Source organism: Botryllus schlosseri, chromosome 14 (genome assembly GCF_051294905.1).
Source record: "Botryllus schlosseri isolate E-star chromosome 14, Bs_hap1, whole genome shotgun sequence".
NCBI classification, from domain to species: domain Eukaryota; kingdom Metazoa; phylum Chordata; class Ascidiacea; order Stolidobranchia; family Styelidae; genus Botryllus; species Botryllus schlosseri.
The window spans coordinates 1,504,463-1,529,161 of NC_137249.1; the positions used below are offsets into that span (position 1 = coordinate 1,504,463).

Sequence of the window (24,699 nt, forward strand, 5' to 3'; positions counted from 1 at the left end):
TATAAGAAAAATAACTACAAATAAATTAAAATATAAAAAAAACCATGATCCTTACTTTAAAACTGCGACCTCGTTCCTGAAGGCCTCCAGCTGCGATTGCGTCGGATTGGTGACGTTCAATTTTTTGACGGCCACAACCCCGTGCCACCGGCACCGAAACACCGTCCCGTACGAGCCAGACCCGATCTTGTCCCCCCACTCGATCTCTTCCTCTGGTACCTCCCAATCATCATTGGAGTCCCGCAATGGGTTGGGCTGCGGAAACCGATATTGGATCAAATTGGTACTCAAATCCAGGGTTGCAATGACTCGGATCATGAGTTTTTGGCGACTCGACGTAATTGAATTGAAAATGACTCGACTTGACTCGAGTCAAAACTATAGAATTCAAATTGACTTGCGACTTGGTTAATGATTACAACCCTGCTTTAATCTGAATCGAGTATTAATTCTAATGAGATGACGATTTATCAAGTACAAGTCGAGTCAATACATAAACTGCCCGAAGTCGAGAAGAGTCATTTTTCATGTTTCACAAAATGACTCGAGTCACGTCGAGTCACCAAAAATCGCGACTCGACTCATTACAACTCTGTGAAGCACAAGCAGTAGTAAAAATTCCAAGTAGCCTACCGTAATTTTCCAAGTATAGTACGCCCCCATGTATAATACGCACCCTTAAAATGGCATGCAAATTCTGGGTACCCATGTATAGTACGCACCCTGCATTCGCAGTACATGAATAGCTGTGTTTTAGTACACAATGGTGTTCTGTTTTGCGATGTCACTGTCGAACAATCATGACATAACCATCGCCAATCATTATGCAATTAACGGCATTGTCTCTAAACGATAGTAGAGAGCAGCCAAAGCCTGCGAGGCTGGCGACGCGATAGTTCGGGCCAGCGACACGACGTCTTGCGCACGAGTCCTATTACAGATGAGATTGCTAATCATTATACAAGTAACGGTATAGCCTCTGTACGAGAGTAGATAGCAGCCAAAGCCTGCGAGGCCGGCGACGCGACATCTTGCGCACGAGGTCAGATGCGATTGCTCAGGCCAACGGTTATGTCGTGCACACCACGCCTGTTGCAGGTGCGACTGATTACGCGAGCGATTATATTTTGCGCACATGGCCTGTCGATGAATCAGTGTGGATTGCCGATCAATGAATGACCTAATTTCAATCGGGTGCAAACGGCAAACCAACTCAGCAAGAGAATGCGTGCTCTGCAGACGACTCTCGTTAATTGGCGACACGCTTTTTGCTAATTGGTAGCGCGTTACACTGATAATACGAATTACTGGGCACGATGGCTGAAAGTGATGCGCGATTGGAAACAAACATGAAGAAAGGTGTGATTTCAAGTTTTTTATCGAGGGAGATTGTTTTCAAGCGTGTAGTTTCCATGTACAATACGCACCCGCGATTTTAGGGCAAAAAATCGTGAAAATTTTGCGGATTATACACGGAAAATTACTGTAATTGCATTTACCACCCATTTTCAACAACACTAGCTTGTACACATCTAATATGAAACGACGGAATAACCCACTGATGTGTTCGGGTTCCTTGGTCGTAGTTCCACTCCTGACGTGCTGTAAGTCCCAAGCGGACCCGCCGAGTGAGTCGTGTGTGATGGCGGAGTTATGGATATCGTTGACCTTCCTGCGATAAGAACGATCACAGTTTATAACATGCACGATACGCAACGCATCAATTTGTAGACCGATTTGTTGGCGCCGATTGAGCTACAGAAGTATAATCAAGGTAATTACAATACGAGCGAATCGGAAATTGACAATTGTACCGTGATGAGCCTATAAAATCAAGTTACCAAACGCAATTAAATGGGTAATGGAATTTAAAAAGCTGGGTTCTCAGGGGCCTAACAACAGACTCAGACGTCCAGATCATTCTAAATGCCGGTAATCTAATTCTAACTTGAATTCAAATGAAATTTTGGGTTTTCCTGAGATTACTACAGGAAAACTGTATACAGCGAAACGTGAACAGACATTTTCTATTCTCGTGCTTATGATAATGACCTCTATTCGAATTTGTAGAAAACAAATGCAATAATAAAATACGAAAAATTTCTAGTTGTCAACTCTATCTCAACACAACATAGGCAAATCATGGCTATCACCGCCGTGATATGTTACCCGAATGTGAGGTCGAGAGGGCCTCCCACATAGGCGTACATTAGGGCTGTTCAAAAAAAAGCTTCTTTCCCTGAATCTTGCCGGCTAGGTGATGAAATCGTCAAGCTGTCTTAAAAAACTACGCACAGGAAATTTGAATTTATTCCAACCAATAATCGCAGATTTCTTGCAGTTCGAAAATTTTCAATTTACTAAAAAATGCAAAATTTTTTTTCTTCAGATTTTTCTGTCAGCCCCATGAAATTGTTGCGCCGTCTTCAAAAACGATGCAAAGCAAATTTGACTCAATTCCAACCCGTAGAAGCAGAGTTATTTGAGCTTTTCGATGATAATTCTTGGAGTAACCACCGGTCAAGGATAATCCCAGAATTATCAAAGAAAAACTCTGCATCTACGGGTTGGAATTGAGTCAAATTTGTTTTGCATCGTTTTTGAAGACAACGCAACAATTTTATGGGATTGACAGAAAATTTTGAAATAAAATTTTCTGCATTTTTTAGTAAATTCAAAATTTTCAAACTGTAAGAAATCCGCGATTATTGGTTGGAATGAATTCAAATTTGATGTGCGTCGTTTTTAAAGGCGATCTAACGATTTAATCACCTAGCCGGCAAGATTCAGGAAAAAAAGTTTGTTTTGAACAGCCCCAGCGTACACTGAACCACCGTACACAGTCTCAGAACAGACATTTACCGCATTGCCAGTCTAACAACAAATACCACGGTAGGCCTCAAGATTCTTCACTGAACCCACAATCATTACAAGTTGGACGACCAATTACACCCATGCAGTGCAATTACAAGACAATCAAAGTGATACCGTCGAAAGTGCAGGCTCCCAATCTGTGCGATGTACCAGCTGTGTCACAAGTCACTACAGCAACACATCTACGACAAAGTCCTACTCACTAAACACCAACATACAGATAACTACGCACAATCAGAAGCCTCCAGTCAGAAAACGATGGGTGTAGAGTACAGATTATACACGAAGCGTTAGACTCCAAAGGCTGGTTAGTGATGACATGTCCAGGAGAGAATAGATATACAGTCGACCATACATGGCCAAAATTCATTGACTATCCAGTAGGGCTAGGGACTATGATGTGAGTATGCGATTCTGAATCGAGCATTAATACTAACGAGTCGCGAGCGATGATTCTTTCAAGCACTAAAATTATGCGCTCCATACCGCTAAGATTATCAACAAAAATTCCAGTGCCGATAGTATTTACCACGGTAGAAGCCTTTACACCTCGATTAATAGTATCACAGCATGTATCACAGTAGGGTTGCTATTGATTAAATTGTCGGGCTGTATAAAAAAAGCGATGCACTCCAAATTTGGCTCGATTTTAACTGGCAGATGTGACCGCACGGGAGTTTGAAAATTTTGAATTTATTATGAAAATTTTTTGAAAAAATTTCGAATTTTACGGTCAACCCCACGAAATTGTCGAGTTATCTACTAAAACGATGCAAAACAAATTTGACGGAATTCCAACCCATACGAGCGAAGTTATTTTAGTTCCCACCATCCAGGCTATTTTTACAAATCCAAAACTTTCAACTTCTACTGGTTCGAAGTTGGCAAAAATTGTTAAGCATCGTTCTTTTAGACAACTCAACAACTTCATGGGGTTCACAGTGAAATTTTTCAAATTTTTTTTTATGATAAATTCAAAATTTTCGAACTCCTGTGCGTTCACATCTACCAGTTGGGATTGAGCAATTTTTTAGGCGACCTAACAATGTAATCAGTGAATCCCCGGAATCTGAAAAAAAGTTTTTTTTTTTTAAATAACTCTATCCCACAGCATTGTCACAAAATGCAATGAAATGAGTATGATAAAAAAATACAATTTTTTTTTCAATGTGATGGAGAACAGGCATTCTTATGGGTCTTATCCTTTGTGGTGGTAAAAAAGGCACATACTTGAACATTCAATATCTCTCATACTGTTATGACGTCATCATGAGCGATACAGAAAGATTCAACTCTAAGACTAATACCTGATTCAGAATCGAACAACTCAAACACTCAAATTTGCACAGTCCTATTATCCAGCACAAGACTCCAACGCAATACACCGATCCTTGTGACATAACCCTGAACAGCGCCACAATGAGCAGCCGCTAATTGAAGCGACCTCATCACACCAGCCACAGACTGAGACGGAAACTAACGGATTTTGTGATGCGGCTCGCGTATTTCTCAAAAACACAGCCAGTCAAATCAGTGCTGCCCCAGTTCTGAGGTTGAATATGCAAAATACTTCAATTTCATACAGCTGGGGTTCCTATCCTGTTTTACACCATGGACCCGTTTGAAAATTTTGAAAAATCGATGACCCCATTCAAAAAAATAAATTTGATAAAAATTAAGAAACAATATTTTAAACAAAACTAGTTTCTACAGCAACCGGTAGTTATTAAATATCCAGTTAATGCGATGGTTGAGTTCATTTCTGCTGACAATAAATTGAAATGAACTGAACAGGAATTTTGTTGCATTTCTTAAGCTACTAATTCTGAAATAAATTTACTGCAATTTCAAAGATTTTGCAATTTCAGCAATTCAAATCAAAATTTGGAAATAAAACTGTACAGTTATCCGTTGTCATTCTAATTTTAACATGATTATAATTGCAGTCTAATTCCATTATAATGTAGCAAGGGCTGTAATGCATACCCTCAGAATTTTCCGATATTTACAAATATTGTTCTTCTTTTAATTCTAAAAAAATTGAAAAATTTCCAATGGTTCAAAAGATAATGCGAGTCAAAATTCTTTTGTAACTAGGTAGCGCTGCATGCAAAAATCTTCAAAATCAATAATTTTTGCTTTATCGATGGTGGAATGGTGGGGAGCCGATTAAAATGTCTAATTACACAGTTCTGGGGCCAAGGAATTGGAAAAAATCAACTTTTTGCTCGAAACTCGATGAAAAAAAGTGACCGATGAAAAAAAATTGGGGGGTGGGGGCAGACTTGAAAATCCATGCGGTGTTCCGTTTCCACAAAAAAACTATTGCAAAATATACTTTGAAGCAGTATGGTTATTAAAGAATTGGATTTTTGAAGTGAAATCTATTCCTTCATGAAATCTTCAAAATAAAAAATTGTCTTTGGAATAATTCATGGCTTATAATAGTATTTACGGTGAACAGCTGATTTCTGCTACTCACCGTAAATACTATTATTTTAAGCAAAAAATAATGTTAAAGACAATTTTTTAAATCTTGGACAATTCTGAGGGAGCGCATTACAAATGTCAAAAAATTTACCAAATTATAATGGAATGAGTCTGCAATCTAATTTTGACAGCAGATAATTTTCAGTTGCTCAACACTGGCCACAGCATTTTTGCTCAACTTGTGTTTTTTGAGAAAACCGCGTCACCAAAACCCATCGGTTTAGAATCGACCACTACGAATTACAGAATCTACTTTTTCTCTACAATCCTTGCATCCAAGACTCATTCTACGACGTTCTAACCTTCGTCCGAGTCGGACCGAGTCCGCTGGGATTGATTAACAGGAGCGGACTGCTTTCGGGGTCGATGGGTGGGGGTTGGGGTGGCGGAACCATTTTGATTATAGGACACCATCAGACGGTGCCCCGATTCGGAATAAATGGGCCTACGCCCAGATCTACTGGGCCTTGGCGAGGAGTGAGTCTTGTGCGGGTGGGAGTTGGAGCTGGTGGTACTTCCTTTGAGGGTGTCAGTATCTGCCCATAAGAAACGCTCTAGGTTAGAAAAGCACTATTTGAAGAGTCTCTTTGAGGTAAAGAACTTCAACTACATTTGAATAAGATATTCATATTGAAATCAAAACAAATATGATCGTCTGAACCCAGGAAAATCATCAGCGACTAGCAGAGAATTGGAAAGAAGATTGTCTATCCACATTAATCGACAATTATCAACATATTATTCGAATTTTCTGTGACGTCATATTTTGTTCCTTTGAATTCTCTACTAGCTGCTGATGATGATTACCCCCGACGAGTGTCAGCCGAAAATATTCCCGTATTTATCAAGAATGGACGGCTAGGTACACAAGTAGAGTGACATACAATGTCTCTACATCATGACCTTTGTTCATGTTACATTGTTACGTCTGCAAATGCAACAAGAAGTGAAAATTTGGGAACTTACATTAAAACATATATTTATATAAGGAAATGTTTTCATAAATGCTGCGTACAATGAATGCACAATTATAAGAGATAGGATTTGTTGCAATCCCTATAATAACAGTTTGATTATTTTTACACGATAAGTTCATACTGAACACTTACCCCCAATGCCACTGTCCGCGTAATCCTGAAACACGGAAAATTTTCATTAATTCCTACATAGCTGGAGTTATAAAATTAGAATAACAACATTAAGACGATGTACTACAGCAAATCGTATCAACCAGTAGGTTACAGAGAGATAACTGCAACCACCTGGGACCATGAGATAATACTGGTGAGGAATTTTATGGCATTTTCTATCGGCTGGTTTACGGCAGAATTTTGATGCCGTAACCTATATTGAGTAGGCATTTCGGGGGAATGGAAACCACTTGCACGCACAATAGGGCTGTTCAGAAACAATTTTTTGTGGCTACCTGATAAAATTGTTACGTTACGCTGAACATCGAATGTGGCCCAATTACACCCTATAGAAGCATTACTATTATTGGATAACGTTCCAGATTTATTAAATAAAAATATATTTCTTTTCAAATTTGAGTGGCTATCCCATAAAATTGTTAGGTTGTTTAAAAAACGACATAGCCTTTATCACAATTGACTCAATTCCAATCAATCAATTATAGCACTGCCTACCGTAAACACTATTATATCAAATCCAAAATTTTGAACTACAATATCTTTGCTTATACTGATTGGAATCTAGTCAAATTTGCAATGCATCGTATTTTTAGACAACTTAACAATTTAATTGGGTTGTTAGTAAAATTTGAAAAAAAAATATTCATAACTCTAATAGCTTCACTATTGGAATTAAGCCAAATTTAGTGTGTGGTTTAGCCGAGGTAGCAATTTTATCGAATACCCAGTAAAATTTGAAGAACAAAAGCTATTTCAAATGACACTAAGGCGCAGCTTGTAAAACCACACAAAGTTATTTCTCGGAAGCTCTGGCATTTACAGACTTACAGAGCTGGTGGCGAGGATATTCCAATGGGAGAAAACAAGAGGTGAGGTAACAATGAACTGTGCTGCTTATGAAAGACTTCCGGGAAATGAGTCAACACTGAATTACCGGGATTAAAACCCAATGCCATTGCTGCGTCATTTCATAGACATGACAACACCATCTCCTAGGTGCAAATGCGGTTATTCGCAACTGGAGTTCTCAGTAAATCATAGAACCACATAACAACAGCCAGCATAATACAACCTCCTATTGTCAAAACTCATGGTATGCATATGCATGCGTATGCATATCACGAGTCGGTGTATAGGTTATGTCGAAAAAACATCGAGGACAAAAATATACTACGTCCTATTCCTAAAATACCTACAACTACGCATTCAAAATCCTGCATCAAAGTACTGATTTCAGGAATGTAACGCCATTAGGGCTCTGCAAAAATACTTGTTTTATCAAATGTGACTGGCTATTTGACAAAACTGTTAGGCTACCGTACCTAAAAAAAAAAACGTACACCAATTTTTGGCTGAATTCCGAGAGAAAAAAGATTTGAATTCACTTGGTTAAAATAAATATTTAAATTTTATCAAATTTCACTGGCTACCCCATGAAATTGTTAGGTTGTCTGAAAAAACGATGGACAAATTAGGCTCAATTCCAACCCGTAGAAGTGAAGTTGACAACATAGGATTTAGTATTTACAATGGGTAGATCTGCCACCGTAAATTTTTTTTTTTCAAATGCATCAACTTCGCTTTCACGGGTTGGAATTGAGCCAAATTTGTTGTGCATCGATTTTTCATACAGTAGCCAGTAAAATTTGAATTTTCTTATTAATTATAATTTGTTATTAAATATGTCCAAAACGTTTTTCTTACATAGCAATGCTTCTATAAGTTGGAATTGGACCAAAATTGGTGTGCGGTGATTTTTTAGGTAACCTAACAATTTTATTATGTAGTCAGTACAATTTGAAAAAAAGATATTTTTGAACAGCGCTAGCTAGCATACAACTAATATTGCGGTGCCTCGAAATTCAGACTGAATGATCGCCCAGTGAATGGTCCCTCAATTAAAAGTTATTGCATGCAACACAAGCCAAGGTTCCCACTTACCACGAGTAGACATTGTGATCACGATGGTGTCAAGGCAATGAAACAGTCACAAACAAACTATCAACAGAGACAATTGTTTGATTTTGCACTAGGGAGTGTCGGGCGTGAAAATTAGCCCGAGTCTTTCCAAGTCCGTCTTAGTAGCATCAGATTATTCTCATTATGCGAGCTTATTACGCAGTGGACTTGCGGTTAAGGTTGATTCTTGCTACGGCCGTAGCACAGCATGCATATTTCTCGGCGGATTGCGGCCTGATATAGAGTGCTTCATTTCATGCAAGTTTACGTCACCAATAATTTGGGTAACACAACAAAATCTGCCTACTGGGGCTGGAAAAAATCAAGTACTTCAGTATCACTCGTTATGGCATCATAACAGTATAAATTACATGGAAAGTTCAAAATATGTATATTTTATACGATCACAAAGCAATTATTACCAGTTCTACACACGCATTACAGATGATCTCGTATTTTTTTTAACCGTACCTATTTCGATGCACTTTGGGACAATGCTGTTGCTTGACTGGGTTTTCACAGGTATGTCATTTCTACAAACGGCCACAGATTTGCACTACATGTTTCGTGAGCTGCAACAGCGTTGTAACGACTCGAGTCATGACTTGACTCAAGTCATTTTTTCCACTGCGAAAACTGACTCGACTCAAGTTTTGCATCGACTCAACTTGAACTCGAGTCATTGTGCATGACTCGAACCAAGTCATGTGACTCGAGACTAGGAAGGTCAAGGCAGGCACTTCATTGTAACTTCGAAGAATAGTAAAGTCACCATATTATTGGTACTACGCCTATCAGTCCCGATACTTGGAAAATAGGGTCAGAAACTGTCAAGACAGAGGAAAATGACGACATCATGAATGCCAACCACTCTATATCACTCGGGCAGAGTTGATAAAAGTGGCTTGAACCTGATTGAACTGACAACTGAACAGTAGGGCTGTTAAAATTATCCTTAATGTGATGCAGAACTGCTGTTACATTGTTTGTGGTCGCATAAAAGGTATATATTTCAACTTTCCACGTCATTCACACTGTTGCGACGCCAAAATGAGTGATGCTCAAATGCTCAACTTAGCATCGAATCACTCAGCGCCAGTAGCCACACATCTTCACCCATATAAAATACAATCCCAAGCGAATGCTGCAGTAACTCGGAACTAGCAATTGCTCGGCACCGATTGGAGTACCTTACCTGATTGGGAGTCGTCCTGTATATATTCAGGTGAGGCTGTGACGATGACCGTGCGCGGTTATATGATGCCGATGGTTCATCCTTGAAAAGTTCCAAATTACAGGCGTTGAATTAAGGCCTCGTTTTACAGACAGCGCAAAGGTTGCAGTTGTGCTGATATCAATGAAAACTAGCTCTGGTAATTGGGACGATTGGAAGAAGCTGAATAGTATTTGGCAATGTAACGGCAATGTTAATCAGGGCTTCTCAACTGCCGGAGCACGGTCCGTATATGCACAGACAGACTCTTAAGTATGTAATTATTTTGGATTGGTGACTGGCGATTGAACACCAGACACAACAACTAATTTTATAGGATATACGGGACAGATCAGTAACCAGGGTTGCAAATAAATGACTAAATATAGTTATACCGTATTACATATGTACTGTAAATTATTCTACGGGAGTTGTAATGGACATTTGAAGCAAGCTTTAAACTTTCGTAAGTGGACCTTTGCTGAAACTAATCGAGCAGTATGATGCAAAGGTTTAAGCATGATCTGTTTCCTCCTAGCTGTTTTACTAGCGGGGGGATGACATTTTCACATTATTATGTCACCCATTTGTTCACGAAGGAACACCAGCAACACATACAATCCCTTTACGCCGTCCGTAAAATTTTCCTGAGCAATTCGATTAAAACGCAATCGTGCAAAGAGCGGCAATCACATGAGTTGTGTTAGTAGGCAGGGCGCGTTTGGCACTTTGAATCAAACATGTCGCTAGTCTGCGAATAATCAGGCAGAAACGGAAAACATTGCATTTGCGAGAGCAGCCGTCAGTTGAAAAGCATGCTAGTGGAAAATACTAAAATCTTTCGGGAGCACAGGGCCGTCTCTTTCAAGGCGACACGGGAGTCTGTGTATTTAAAGTGACCCTTGCAGGCACAAAACTTTAATATGCAGTTGAAAAATATATTCATATGGATATAAACCTAAATATTTTTGGCTGACACTGGTAAGCGTTAATTGTCAGCAACTAGTAGAGAATTGGAAAAAACATTGTGTATCATCAATCGTACCAGCAAATATGACATTAACAGCTTGTAATCTCAAATAATCAAAGCGAACAGATATACGGTTACCATACATCCTCCTTTATAGGAGGATTTGTCCTCCGTTTTCAGGAAATCGAAAATATGCTCCGAGGATGCCCAAATGTCCCTTGTTTTGGCAATCTGTCCCCTAAAGGTTTGACGGCCAGGTGACTGGACAGGCAAAACCAAAAAAACGACATAAATGACACAAAATCTGGAATCTGGAAATTGGAGCGGGTCTTTCGAGAGCCGAGTTGGAAAAATTATCTATTTTTTTAGTCAACACAATAGCATTTCATTTAACGACCTTCAAATAACCCATGTTCTTTTTCAATATTATAAATTATGATTCGTAATAAGTGTCCTCTCAAAATATGGCAACTCTGACAGGTATCTCAAGCTCAATGCACTATATGTTCATTGAGATTCAGCTATCTCTTCGGCTCGATTATTCAAAAATTCCATGCCTGTGAAGCCATATTTAGTGATACGCTTGTTGATATACAATGTTCTTTCCAATTCTCTACTAGTTGCTGACAATTTCCCCTGACGAGTGTAAGCCGAAAATATTCAGGTTCCTTTCAATATCATTCAGTCTGTGTATGTAGGCAATCTTGCAGCTCACAGACACTACCAGACGAACATAGCTATACACAAACCAATCTACCAAACACTCATTAACACAAGCATATAACGAGACACCATTACGCCTTGTGCATCTCCACTTGACAAAGACCATGCCCACACACATTTACATGGCCTGACACGAAACAAAGCAGGATACTCACGAAAGGTATGGGCATCGGCATGGAGCCCTCCGTCGGTGTCTTGGGTGAGTCCGGTGATGGCGTGGGGGCCCTTATTTGCTCCCTGATAATCAAGCGTACAGGCTTTAAAAGTCCGTCTGGTATTGCATAGTCAGGGTTGCAATCAGGGGCGTAGACAGGGGGGTAGAATTGAAGAACGTTCTACCCCCTTCCAGGCTCGATTCTATCCCGAAAATCCCAAGTCAACGCTACTGTTGTAACAACATTTCTTCACGTTATCGCCTAATTTCAATTTGCTGCGCGCGACGCCGATTGCCGACGCTGATTACATGCCTTTTTCTCGAGGATCTCTCGTCTATGGAAGCGCGTCTATGCAAGCGTGAAAGGGGCATTGTGACATTTTTCTCTTGGCGAGGGTTAGCGATCAGCTTTATCCCTTTATTCTGAATGCAGTCGTCGAGCAATAATAACATTTGTCACGCGTTGTTTTCTCATCAACAGTTCATTGTAAACGATAACGAACATTAATAACATGAAAATAACAACTTATAACTGAATGAAATCATGTTTTAAAGCAATCGCATCCGATTCTTGCTTTGCCGAACTCAAGCCTGTTCCCCAAAACAGCGTGAAGACACAATACATTCGATTCGCATTTTATTTTTGACGCCATTGTTGTGCACTGTCTTGACCTCAATGACCATCTATACGTCATACCAGATTATGCCTTTCGTGATCGGTATCCCACCGGGACTCATTCAGCTTTCAATAGCCGCGCCGAAACTTATTTGAGATTCCCTCGCTTTGCGAATAAGTCATTATTCACATGCCGGTACAATTAGTATATGCGCCATGTTCGAAATGAATGGAATTAAAACGCCGAGAAGACGTTACTCTTACACGCGAATTGAATCATGTCAAAATTCATGAAGATACAACAGATTCTGCGCTGTATAGATTGTTCGTCATGAAATGTTGTTCTGGTATTGTATCAAGGTCGATTACTTATTTGAATACAAATAAGATCTCCTGCACTGTCACGGGATGAGCGCGTGCGCATCGTAACATGATCCCCGTGCAAGTTGTTGATTGCTAACACAGATCCCGTGCAAGCTGTTGATTGCTAACTCGCTTTCAGTAATTAGATCCGCCAATTAGTTACGCTTTCGAAAGCGTAGCGTACGGAATACAGAAGTCGCTATCGCTAAAGGTATGACGCCTAGAGGCTCATTCTGCCCCCTTTATTCAGTTCTACCCCCTTTTTATCTCGGCTGGCTACGCCCCTGGTTGCAATGTCTCGATTTGACTAGAGTCATTTTCTTATAAATACACTATGACTTGGACTCGAGTCTTAAACACTATGACTCAGACCTGACGCGGCGGTGAATTGAAAATGAGTTGACTTGATTCGAGTCAAACTATAACTTCACTTTCATATGACTTTTATAGTTCTTACTCGAGTCCAGTCGAGTCATTTTCAATTCAGCACCGAATCAAGTCCAGGTCAGGGAGCAAGGGGTCAAGTCCGACTCATAGTGTTTAAAGGGGCACTGCGCTCTAAAAACGATGTGGTCTCAAATTGAAGGTAAAAACGAACAAATAGTTTTGGCCGCGGCCATTTCCTTCAGAACGCCACCATAATGGAGCTGCAATTTATTGAAATTTCTACAAGACCAGCTGCCGCGGCTGCTTAACCCGTTACATGGCACGATATCTTCACCGGCGCACTTGCTCGACGCGATTAGGCAGTCAAGCGGAGAACGAATTTTAGATAGTTGTCAGCCGATGTTATGAAGGAAATGTGTCTGAGTTTCGTTCTCTGTGTGACTGCCTTATCGCGTCGAGCAAGTGCGACGGTGAAGACATCGTGCCATGTAACGGGTTAAGAGCCGCGGCAGCTGGTCTTGTAGAAATTTCGATAAATTGCAGCTCCATTACGGTGGCGTTCTGAAGGAAATGGCGGCGGCCAAAAATTTTTGTTCGTTTTTACCTTCAATTTGAGACCACATCATTTTTAGAGCGCAGTGCCCCTTTAAGACTCCGAGTCCAAGTCATAGTGTTAAGGCTAGAGTATGAGTCCGAGTCATAGTGTTAAGACTTGAGTTTGAGTCCAAGTCATAGTGTCAAGACTCGGGTCTGAGTCCAAGTCATAGCATTAATACTCGAGTCTGAGTCCAAGTCATAGTGTTACGGCTAGAGTCTGAGTCCAAGTCATAGTGTTAAGGCTAGAGTCTGAGTCCGAGTCATGATGTTAAGACTTGAGTTGAGTCCGAGTCATAATGTTAAGACTTGAGTTGAGTCCAAGTCATAGTTTCAAGACTCGAGTCTGAGCCTAAGTCATAGCAATAATACTCAAGTCTGAGTCCAGCTCATAGTGTTAAGGCTAGACTAAGACTAAGACTCGGGTCTAAGTCCAAGTCATAGTGTTAAGGCTAGAGTCTGAGCCTGAGTCATAATGTTAAGACTAGAGTTGAATCCAAGTCATAGTGTCAAGACTCGAGTCTGAGCCTAAATCATAGTGTCAAGACTCGAGTCTGAGTGCAAGCCATAGTGTTTACTGTTCAGTATCGAGTTCAAATCAGGTTCAACTTACTTCTGAGAAACTCTTGAGTGATATCGAAGGTCTCAGATTCATTTCTCATTTATCTCACTCTAAACATGTTTATTCAAACAGAAAAAAGACAGTTTCTGGGACTATCTTTCAATTGCCGGTGCTGATATGCGAGAATTGGATAAGTCGTGTGCAATGACTCGAGTACAAGTCGAGTCAACACACAAATTGACTCAAGTCGAGTCATTCTCCATTTTTAAGAAAATGACTCGAAGCGAGTCAAGTCCATGACAAATTGCGACTCAAGTCATTACAACAGAGGCTGATACCGATATTTCTTTCAAGTGTGATATAGACTCGATATTGACGACGCTGACTCTAGTTATTTCTATCAAGGTACTGGTGTCATCAATGACCGTACTTCGCTCGAAAAATTTCGAGTACCGTAATAATTAAAAACAAAATTTTCCGTACGTGATTTTCTGAATCTGGTCTTTCGTGATGCAAAACTCCGGAGCATTATGGATGCACCGCGTGTGGAACTTATTGCTGCACATCTTACATAACATCCCGTGAAAGAGAATTCCCCGGCAGTGGTCGCAGTATGTCAACGTGAAAAAGGTCTTTCTCGTCTGCAATATGCAATTTCCGACATTTCTTCGACTAAGAATGCGCAGATCAAAACAGATCGTTCAGAAATACCTTTTTTTCAAATTTTACAGGCTAGTTGATAAAATTGTTAGCTTGCCTAAAAACGCACACTGCATAAAATTTTTTTGCTGTAGCAGTGCATTCAATAGAGTGGGTACTTTGGGATTAATTGAATAAAAATCATAATATTAACTGCCTACCCCATGAAAATGTCGGGTTTTCTGAAAAATGATGCATAACAAATTTGTCTCAATCTGAGAATAAAATTTTCGATTTGACAACAGTGCTCAATGGCTCATGGTAGTAAATTTTAATATTATCAAACGCAGATTTACTTACCGGAAATGCCAATTTTTCAAATGCATAATTGATATTCATCGTTTTTAAACAGTCTAACAATTTCGTTTTGATTTTGAAAGTTTTTCTTAAAAATTTCAAAATATTCTTCCGACTATCCAGTAAAATTTGTTAAACAGCAATTTTTGAACAAGCCTACCATACATATCTGGTGAAACCATCATTTCCACAGGTAGGGTGGCTAAATTTTAAAAAATAAGTAAATTGATTGTAAATTGAAAGTTTCTGTACATTTTCAAGATAAACTCGTTACTTTTGCAGCTTATAAGCTCAAAAATAGCGTTCCAGTCCAAGCGGTTATCGAGATATGGCGGTAAAATTAGCTATTTTCGGCTCGTTTGATGGAATTGTACAGTAGGGTTGCTCAAGAATAATTTTCAAATTTTACTGGCTAGGCCTACTTGATAAAATTGTAAGGTTACCTAAAAAACGGTGCACGCCAAACTTGGCTCGATTCCTACCAGTGGAAGTTGACGCAGGGCCAATTGAAATTTTTTAATTTATAATAAAAAAATTGATTTTTTTTCATATCTTACTGTAAACCTCATGAGATTGTTGAGTTGTCTACAAAAACGAAGCAAAACAAATTTGACGAAATTCAAACCCGTAGAAGCGAAGTTTATTCGAGTTTTTCATTCATAATTCTCAGTTTTCCCACGTCAATGCTATTTATGCAAATCCAAAACTTTCAGCCGCAAAAAAATGACCTAAAAGTGTAATGTATCGTTCTTTTAGATAACTTGACCATTTTATGGGGTTGAAAGTGAAATTTAAAATTTTTATTTTTTATAAAAAATTCAAAAATTTCAACTGGCTTTGCAGTGCTTTTTTTTGGGCAACTTAACAATTCAATCAGTGAATTCCCGGAATCCGGAAAAAAAGCTATGTTTAAACAATCCTATTGCACAGCCACAAGAGGATGCCAGAATCCAAAATTGTCATAGTCGTTTGATATTGGGACCATTTTTCACCGCACCACTCTATTAAAAATGGAGCAAAGTACTCACAAAACTATGTTCAGCTTGCAGTAGTCGCGTTTTTTCTTTGAACGTTTTATTATCCGTCTTCAACTCAAGCTGCATCCCCGCAAACTTTGACGAGTCCATCTCCCAATCGATGGATTTACTAGGACAAAGAAAACATATTGATAACGTGATAAAAGAAGTGGAAGTTCAAATAATACTTTTATGTGACTAAAAAGAATATAAAGCCTGCTCTACATCACATTCAAGATAATTTGGTATTTTTATTGACCATGTTTACTTCATCGCGCTCCGTGACAATGCTATGGGTTGATCACGACTTCACAAATATAATTTTCATTGATAAATTTACTTCATGAGCCGACGATCGCATATTTGAAGCAGTGCTTTAAAAAATTCATCTCTCGCTACTCGACATCCAGATTTCAAAATTTCACCTCAGCCGTAGGCATTGCAATACAGTTTAAGACCCAAGTAAACTATAGTGCACAGCAAATTGCATGAAACTATAGCTAGGGCACGGTAATCCCGGTTAAGCTTCAAAATTAAAACTATATTGAATCTATATTCAAACTATATGAATAGTTAAACATTTCATATCTTAAAAACTATTGCGGTTTTGTTCCGTGGATGAATCATGGATGTATATCATTGAGTTATAAATGGTAGTATGGACTCAAGGCAGTACTAGTATATTGATATATATGGCGTGTTTGTTTAGTAAGGGAATGGTTAGAATTGATAACAGCTGTTTAAATGCAGGCATCCGAAATCAGGAAACCACATCCTCCCCTAAACTTCTACCATGAACTCACAAATACCACTTATATTTGGTATGTACAAAGAGTTGAAAAAAAGTTTAATATCAGGTATCATTGGGGATGCCAGGACACGTAGATATTGTGTGGATCTGTGCAGGCATACAAAACTTCGACAACATGAAGAACATCTCATTCACAAGCTTCTAGAAGTGCATCAAGGACAAGGTGAACAGAATTATCTGCTGAAATCAAGATAAAATTACAACAAAAACCAGGAGGGCTGTCCACTCGTTTCAAAACCAATGATGATAGATTGGGTGACATGAGCCAATTTACCAGGTATAGAACAAGATGAATTGAAGCGATGAAATTGACCAAGGTTTGCCAAGTGGAATCATCAATAATTGAACGTCATTGAAAGCGAATAAGGCACATTAGAAACAACTGATCGATGATGAGTATACTTCATTTAGCAGAGTCCATCAATTGACATTTCGAATAATGGCAAGAAAGACGGAATCGGTCTCATCTAAGCCCTGCATTGAAGCAACAGAATGCAGATATGTAAAATGTACAAACTAGACTGACTTTCGACTGACCAAGGGTTTTTGGAGTAGTTCTAGAACTAGTTCCGGATTTTGAAATGTGAGTCGGTCTAGTTGTAGTTGGCTAGTTGCAGATGTTGAAAATTGGGTAGCTCTAGTGCTAGTAGTGGATTTTGAAAACAGAAGTTCTAGTTATAGTGGCGGATAACAAAAGTGATTAGTTATTATACTAGTATCGGTCGCACATTTTGACAAGCGAGTAATTCTAGTTCTAGTTGCGCATTTTGAAAATTGAGTAGTTCTAGTTGCAGTTTTTGAAAACTGATTTTGAAAATTGAGTAGCTCTAGTTCTAGTCGCGGATTTCGAAAAGTCTGACATCGCTAACAAAATGACATTGCAAAAGAATGTCTTACTTTCCTACCATCAAAAATAACAGTAAAATCGTAAGATACATTAATTCACGAGATCACATTTAACGTCAAGCCAACACCGTTTTTGAGACATTTGTCTGATTTATATCAATTTCATCCGCAAAACAATCAATTCATGTCCGTGACATCATAGATCAACTACAACAGTATCTATCCACTTGAGAATTTATATAGGGCATGTTGACCAAGTCAAAAACACAAAAGATATTATACTAGGTCCTTTCGTTGTTTCATTGTTTGCCGCTCTAGCGTGCAAAGCAGACGATTCCAGCTAGAGCGTTACAGAATCTGTATTATACAATTATAGAAATCACAGTTGCGCGTATTATTATTCCTCCATTGCAATCTTCCGAAATGAAAGCATTAGAGGTTGCAATATGCAAATCATTCTCTCTAATGAGAGTCGTATTACCAGGGCCGGACACAATGGTGCGAGTATTCAAATCTGGATCTAGTATTAATTCTAATGATCGAGCCAAGTAACGAGAGATGCTTTTTTTCGAGCACCGAAATTATACCTTGTTTGCCACGAAAAGTTGATTTATTAACGAAAATTAAAATTTCGATGCTATTTTCCACTGCGGATAGCTGTAAATGTCAATAGCTCGTTCATATCGCAACATACGAAACATGTAGTGCAAAGCTATGCCTTTACTGGAAATGGCATATCTGTGAAGTCGTGATAAAACGCACAGCATTGTCACTAAGTGCAATTATAGATGAAATCGGCATTGCTCTAGACAATCGCAACGACGCAGCACAATGACCGTAACAATGGCCCTTGCGTGGTTGCGATTGTTCAGAACAATGCCGATTTACAGACTTTGAGGTGTATTTCAAGGGGGTTCCGTCGCCCTGATTAGATTTTAATGTATATTTTCGGAATCAGTGCGACAGTAGCTTTCAAATAAGATCAAGTTTATTGAATTTAAGCACGCGGGTCGTGAGCTATGGAATTAGCAATTGTGTTCCGTTCAGATTGCTGAGTAGTTATTTCCTCCGGGTGTCGCGTATCTATCCGTACGTTAGTTATCTATAGTGCAATCGAATAGGTATGGTCAAAAATACCAAATGTTTAATGTGATATACAACTGGTATACATTGTTGCCATATAGAAGGTACTTCTCGGTTTTGCGCAGGCCTACATGTTACAAGTAAATTATGCTAGAGGGCACACGAGTCAGTTTTAAAATCAAATATATCAAAAATATGCATTGACAAGTCCTTATACACATATATTTCACAAAAAAAATCACATTGATCAGAAATATCCATTGAATGAGTCCCTTATCGCCTACCTGAGGATGGAAAATTTCAATTTACTGGTTAGACAGCATAATCACTTCCCGTTAAAGACTAAGTTCCCATAGTACGGAATGGATTTCCATGTCAACGCAATTAGCCTTTACACACACCGCAAATATTTGCATAGCCTTGATATCACAATGGTCTTTTTCACAAGCGAGCCGCTCGCGTAACCAATTAATCTCATGCTTACTTTTCTGGAAAGGTATAGACGCTGCATTGGTGCGCTTTGTCTCTTAGATCCTTCAGTCTCGCCGATTTGGACAGCACTTGAGACTTGAGCGATTTACCGTGAACAGCCCCAATCTAAACCGAGAACATTCATTAGAATGATTACAGCGCTATTCAGAAATGTGTGCATTGGCCGCGGTCGGTCTTCATTGAAATATCGAAGACCAAAGTACGGCCTGAAAATGTGGAAAGGGTCCAGTGCTATCTTTGACGCGTGCGGGTTGATTTCAATGTACGAAATAGGGTGATTATTGTCACATGAGTGACAAATCAAGTAAATGCAGTTTCTAACGTATGCCATTGGAGTTAAACAATCTGGGAGTCTTAGTACTACGGCATATTCAGTGGGGTTGTTCAAAAATATCCATTTTCTTCATTTTGTTCTGCATCGTTTTTTCAAGACAACTTAACAATTTCATGGGTTAGACAGTAAAATATGAAGCAAATTTTTTTCAGTTATTTTTTACTAAATTTTAAATTCTTTAAATCTAATAGCTTCGCTTCTACGCATTGGAATTGCGCCAAATTTGATGTGGTCAACTGAGCAGAAGCAAATTTGAGTGTTAAAATTGTGATATTTGCAGCTGGACATTCAGAAATGCTTCTTTTTATAGTTTGAGAGACTGCCACACTTGAAGACTTCATTAAGCCCTGGTATCTGGAAACTACTTAATTATGAGCAGGCACGTCCTTCATAAAAATGAAGAGTGCTCATATGACTGAATTTGCCTTGCATTGCGTTTCGTCACTGCAGTTTCACGTTTTCAACGCGACAAAGAAACACGCGTTACTCACGTGCGGGAACTTGTTTTATTTATTTTTGTCACAGTCGCCGTTAGGGTTATTTGTAGACGCCATAATTAAAATCGTACGCTCCACCGCGTTCGGGTATTTCAAGAATCTCTCCAAACAACGAGTGCTTATATTATTACTTGTTGAAGAAAATTTCACATCTTGATGTCGTTCTCGTTACAGTTCTTAAATTTTATTGGCTCCCCATGAAATTATTAGGATGCCTGAATAAAAACGATGCACAATAAATTTGGCTCAATTCCAACCGGTAGAAGCGAAGTTATTGAAGCACAAAATTCGGATTTGGGGAAAAATAGTGTTTACGGTGGCAAATTCTTTCGTTTTAATCATAGATCTGCCCACCGTAAATACTATGATTTGAAAGTTTTAACATGAATAATTTCGCTTCTACTGGTTCGAATTGAGCCAAATTTGTTGCGCGCCGTTTATCCAGACAATCCAACAATTTCATGGGGAGCCAGCACAATTTGAAAACTTTATATAGTTAATTTTAATAAAGAAATCCAAAATTTTTTGGGGGCCTTGAAGCAACGTCTCCATCGGTTGATATTGAGACAAAATTGGTGTGTAACCCAACAATTTAATCAAGTAGCCAGTAATATTGTTAAAAAAATAGTTATTTTTGAACAGCCCTAGTGAACATATGTTCAGATACACAACAATGTGTTGATATCATATCAATAAACGCCTTTGCAAATTCGGAATAGCTGTCAGCCGTACCGCAAAACAAATTGACGTAGCTGGACAAATATACCACCGTACAATATTTCAACTTTACGATCAGTAGCAAAACAAGCGATTTTAAAACAACGTATCATTGCTTTACAGACTAAGAGGCTGCGGTATTGCTACCGTAATTATGTTTGTTACGGCCTGCAAGATACTACCCACCAAGTACACGTTGCCCTTTATGACCGAATAGTAAAAAGACATGACCGACAGAAAACACACAAACGCTTACTGTAGTTTTCCCGTTAGGGAGAAATATGTGAATAAGTCCCACAGTTCTGCTGCCATTGGGCTGTCCGCTTGATACCTCTGTAAAATTATACATATTGATACCGTAGCAACATGGTAACATAAAAAGTGCAGCAACACAAAATTTACAAAGAAACAAGAAAGGAATTGAAAATATATGATTTGATGAACACAAGTCTACCACTATCTGTTTTATGAGAGAGATTTGCATGAAGTATCACCACCAAATATGGGTGTGGTAGCTTACAAATACCCCTTTTTTTAAGACACCATTCTTTTTAACTCATCTTTTATCGGATCGATACAGTCAAATTGGTGTTTGGGTCTTTTGGGCGATTTGAAATAATACAGCTGGTAGTTCTAACCAATTTAATCGAAGAATTTCACACCATAAATACTATTTTGTTCAAATCCAAAATTTTGCACTCCTTCTGCCGGTTGAAATTGAGCCAGATTTGTCATGCAGTTAACTTCAGTTATACAACAATTTCAGAAAAAAAAATCTTTTCAAATAAATTCAATTTTTTTTAAACTGTAACAGCTGCGCTTCCACGGGTTGCGATTGAGCGAAATCCGGTGTAGCGTTTATTTTAGCTTACCTATCATTTTATCAACTAGCCAATAAAATGTGAAGACAAAAGATATTTTTGAACAACTCTAAAGAACAGAAATGATTATTCATAACTTCATCTGCATGTTATGCAGGAAATCGGAAATGATGAATGAATGAAAATGATCGGAGAAAAGGTCTAATTTGGAATGATAAAATCTCAAATTACAAATCAGCGCACCTGATCCAATGACAGATGGGAAGAATATCGAGTCCGGGACCGTGCTATGCAGCGGGTTAGTCTCACTGGCTGCTTGCCCACCGCCACCTGGCAGAAGAGAAAGAGAAGTCCACACCAGCCAATAATAAAAACTTGCTTAAAAACAATCGAGTTTGGAGAATCCCTATTTAATACCATAGAAAGAAAAGCTATTCACCACAATAATTCAGTTCTCGCAGTTGGCTGTACAGAAAAATGTTTTAGAAGCGATTTAGGCACTGTAAAAAATATCATATATTTTATAAAATAAATTGCTTTAAGGGAAGGTGACCAGAACCTAAATGAATCATATCAATTATAACCAGACTTCAACTACATAAGACTAACTCAAGCAAAATTCCGGCAATCAAATTCAATTCTAATGTGTGAAATACATTTATGCTCGAATTTTAATTCTAATCTAATATCAAGTGTTCCCGAAAATGTTACTAGAGAACGCTTGAAAAATTTTGAAAAAAAAAAACTATGTGGGTTACAATTCTAATTCCGATTCTAGTCTGATTTTGAAAAAAACTGTGCAGCTAATTTAAATTCTGATATGCAAAGAGCTGGTTCGTGGACAAAACTCGAAGATAGCTTTCAATACAACAGCCATTGCAGTAAAACATTTATCAAGACACGAATACCCAACTCTTGAAATGAGGCACCAGAAAACTCTTTTGAGTTTTAAATAAGTGTTCTACTGCAATATATGTTGTCTTGAACTCTGATATAATTTGGAAAAACTGAAAATTTTCTAGCCGTTCAACTAGAATTACAACGACAGGTAACAGGTAGCGTTATTGAAATATATGAGCGAAAAATTTCAACTGGATGAAATTTCATCTGTGCTTTTGTGCGTGAACGATTGCCAGAACTGGAGTCCTACATTTAAATAGCTTGTTGACATCTGCATAATTTAGCATCAACAGCAATTCCCTCTCCATCAAACAAAGGACAAATCAGTAATTAGGCCTATCCTTATTCTCATGGCCGAAGTCATCAAAACTCAAATAAGCATCACTGGGACATATCCCGCTACAGCGGCTTATATCGAATATAGATATCCAGAATTCTGCATCCCAAACCAACATTGAGTTAGTAAATTTAGCATCTCTCACCATTTCTTTCGTTAACCGGCTGAGTCTTGCTTATTTCTTCCAAAACATCCACGAGGTTGTGATGTCGTGTCTGCAAGTCCGCTAGTTTGTCGGTGAGATCCCGGTATTCCTGTGAATAAGAGTGTTACAACAATAACATAGGAATCAGAAATAAATTCCTCATTGAAAAAATATGGAAAATGTTGCTATAAATTCTCATATTGTAACATCAGGGGATAGATTATCAATAGTCTATAGAAGTTGTTTTAGGTCAATTACCAAGTATAATATTAATTCAATAACACTAGCCTTGCTAGCCAGCAGTCACAGCTAGAAATAGTAATATTTCCCATGGGAAATACTGATAGTTCTCTAAACCTACAGTAATATATTTGACATCACTTCATCCGATACCATTGTTCCTAGTTCCAAAATCATAATCAATTACACATTAGTCGTTTATTGAATGTCACTATATCGTACCGCATATATTTCCACCAAATACTGGAGAAATCGCACGAGGAGTTGCTCCCCGTGACATTCGCGTCAGGAAGTAGTAGCGAATTCAATCACCAATCTGGGACTAAAATATATCCAGTGGTTTCAATGAGCTGACGTCATAACTGCTATCATGCAGTGACTCCAAACGTGATTATGTCATTTATAGATCAAAACGAAGAAATTTTTTTCAGAATGCAGTACATTTCAAGAAAGCATATGGACTTTTAGGAGTTCATTCCACTACATAATATGTGCGTCATAAAATATATTTATTACCAACATTTTTCCTATTCATGCATTCTCACTGCTGGTAGGCTACTTGAAATTAGGCCTACCGTACTTCTAATTGAGTTTGCCACTCAAATAGCCAACGAATCATGTTAACTGTCACTTCAATAGGCTAATACTGGGATTGACCTGAAATTTCCGTATCTGTGATACAAACAGCAACAGTTCTATGAATTTCATGCGAGTCAGTAGCCTAGTCAGAAGGCCTTGATTCCAACAGTGCCTATACCACTTCACCGCTCCTTAAGCCGGTGTTTCTCAAAGGCCCATCAGCCAGACACATCAGAATTCTATATCTCAATCCCAAAATGCAAGAAATTTGATGCACGTCCATTAATTAGAGAAACAAAACATCAAGTTCTAAATTATTTAGAAGTGCGGAACGTATTTTTTGTGTGGTGTCGCGATGGAGAGTTCATGGTGCAAGTGTTATACTGTTTAATATTAGACTACAATTTGTCTTTGACAAGTCGTAAGTGAAAGCTACAGACCTTTAAACACACTTCGTCGAATTCCGCCAGTGCAATTAGGAGACATTTAGCATTATAAAACAGGCTATAGCAAATAACAAAGCCACATTTCTTATAAAGGATACCGAACAATCACCCAATCATAGTTTAGTTATTAACTAGACTTCCCGAAACTGCAGAAACTTCAATAGAACCATATACAAACATGTATGTAACGAGTGTCAGCCGAAAATATTCGGGTTCATTTCAATATGAATATACTATTTAATTGTATATTGAAGTTCTGTACCTCCAAGAAGCTCTTCAAACATGTAGTACCGTATCAAAAATGCATCATAATATGAGGTTTCCAGCATTACAACCAAGTTTCATCCATTTTTCGTAATATAATTGAGGTAAATTTTGGTTTT

At 38.5% G+C, this 24,699-nt stretch overlaps 2 protein-coding genes and 1 long non-coding RNA gene across 8 annotated transcripts in view; 2 read left to right on the forward strand and 1 right to left on the reverse strand.

The window, feature by feature from the left end:
- Positions 1–24,699, reverse strand: part of LOC145455544 (serine/threonine-protein kinase B-raf-like) — a 40,127-nt gene that overhangs the window by 9,183 nt on the left and 6,245 nt on the right. The window contains exons 3-14 of one of the 5 annotated variants that reach the window (XM_080333524.1): positions 23,052–23,160; positions 21,913–21,999; positions 21,105–21,181; positions 19,293–19,405; positions 16,081–16,198; positions 14,540–14,697; positions 11,536–11,617; positions 9,670–9,750; positions 6,474–6,498; positions 5,667–5,900; positions 1,560–1,672; positions 56–255 (exon numbers count right to left, since the gene is read on the reverse strand). In XM_080333524.1, coding sequence (XP_080189650.1) covers positions 56–255; positions 1,560–1,672; positions 5,667–5,900; positions 6,474–6,498; positions 9,670–9,750; positions 11,536–11,617; positions 14,540–14,697; positions 16,081–16,198; positions 19,293–19,405; positions 21,105–21,181; positions 21,913–21,999; positions 23,052–23,160 — 1,397 coding nt within the window. Of the gene's footprint in view, positions 1–55; positions 256–1,559; positions 1,673–3,077; positions 3,099–5,666; positions 5,901–6,473; positions 6,499–9,669; positions 9,751–11,535; positions 11,618–14,539; positions 14,698–16,080; positions 16,199–19,292; positions 19,406–21,104; positions 21,182–21,912; positions 22,000–23,051; positions 23,161–24,699 lie in introns of all 5 variants that reach the window. The other 4 variants (XM_080333526.1, XM_080333525.1, XM_080333527.1 and 1 more) reach the window with 4 other exon arrangements.
- On the forward strand, positions 13,152–14,697 carry LOC145455553 (uncharacterized). Its single transcript, XR_013920363.1, has 2 exons — positions 13,152–13,850; positions 13,985–14,697. It is a non-coding gene; the product is annotated as an uncharacterized LOC145455553 (long non-coding RNA).
- Positions 24,002–24,699, forward strand: part of LOC145455547 (sterile alpha motif domain-containing protein 3-like) — an 82,775-nt gene continuing 82,077 nt past the window's right edge. For both annotated transcript variants that reach the window (XM_080333532.1, XM_080333533.1), the window contains exon 1: positions 24,002–24,015. The gene's annotated coding sequence lies outside the window, so the exon portion shown is untranslated. The remainder of the gene's footprint in view (positions 24,016–24,699) is intronic.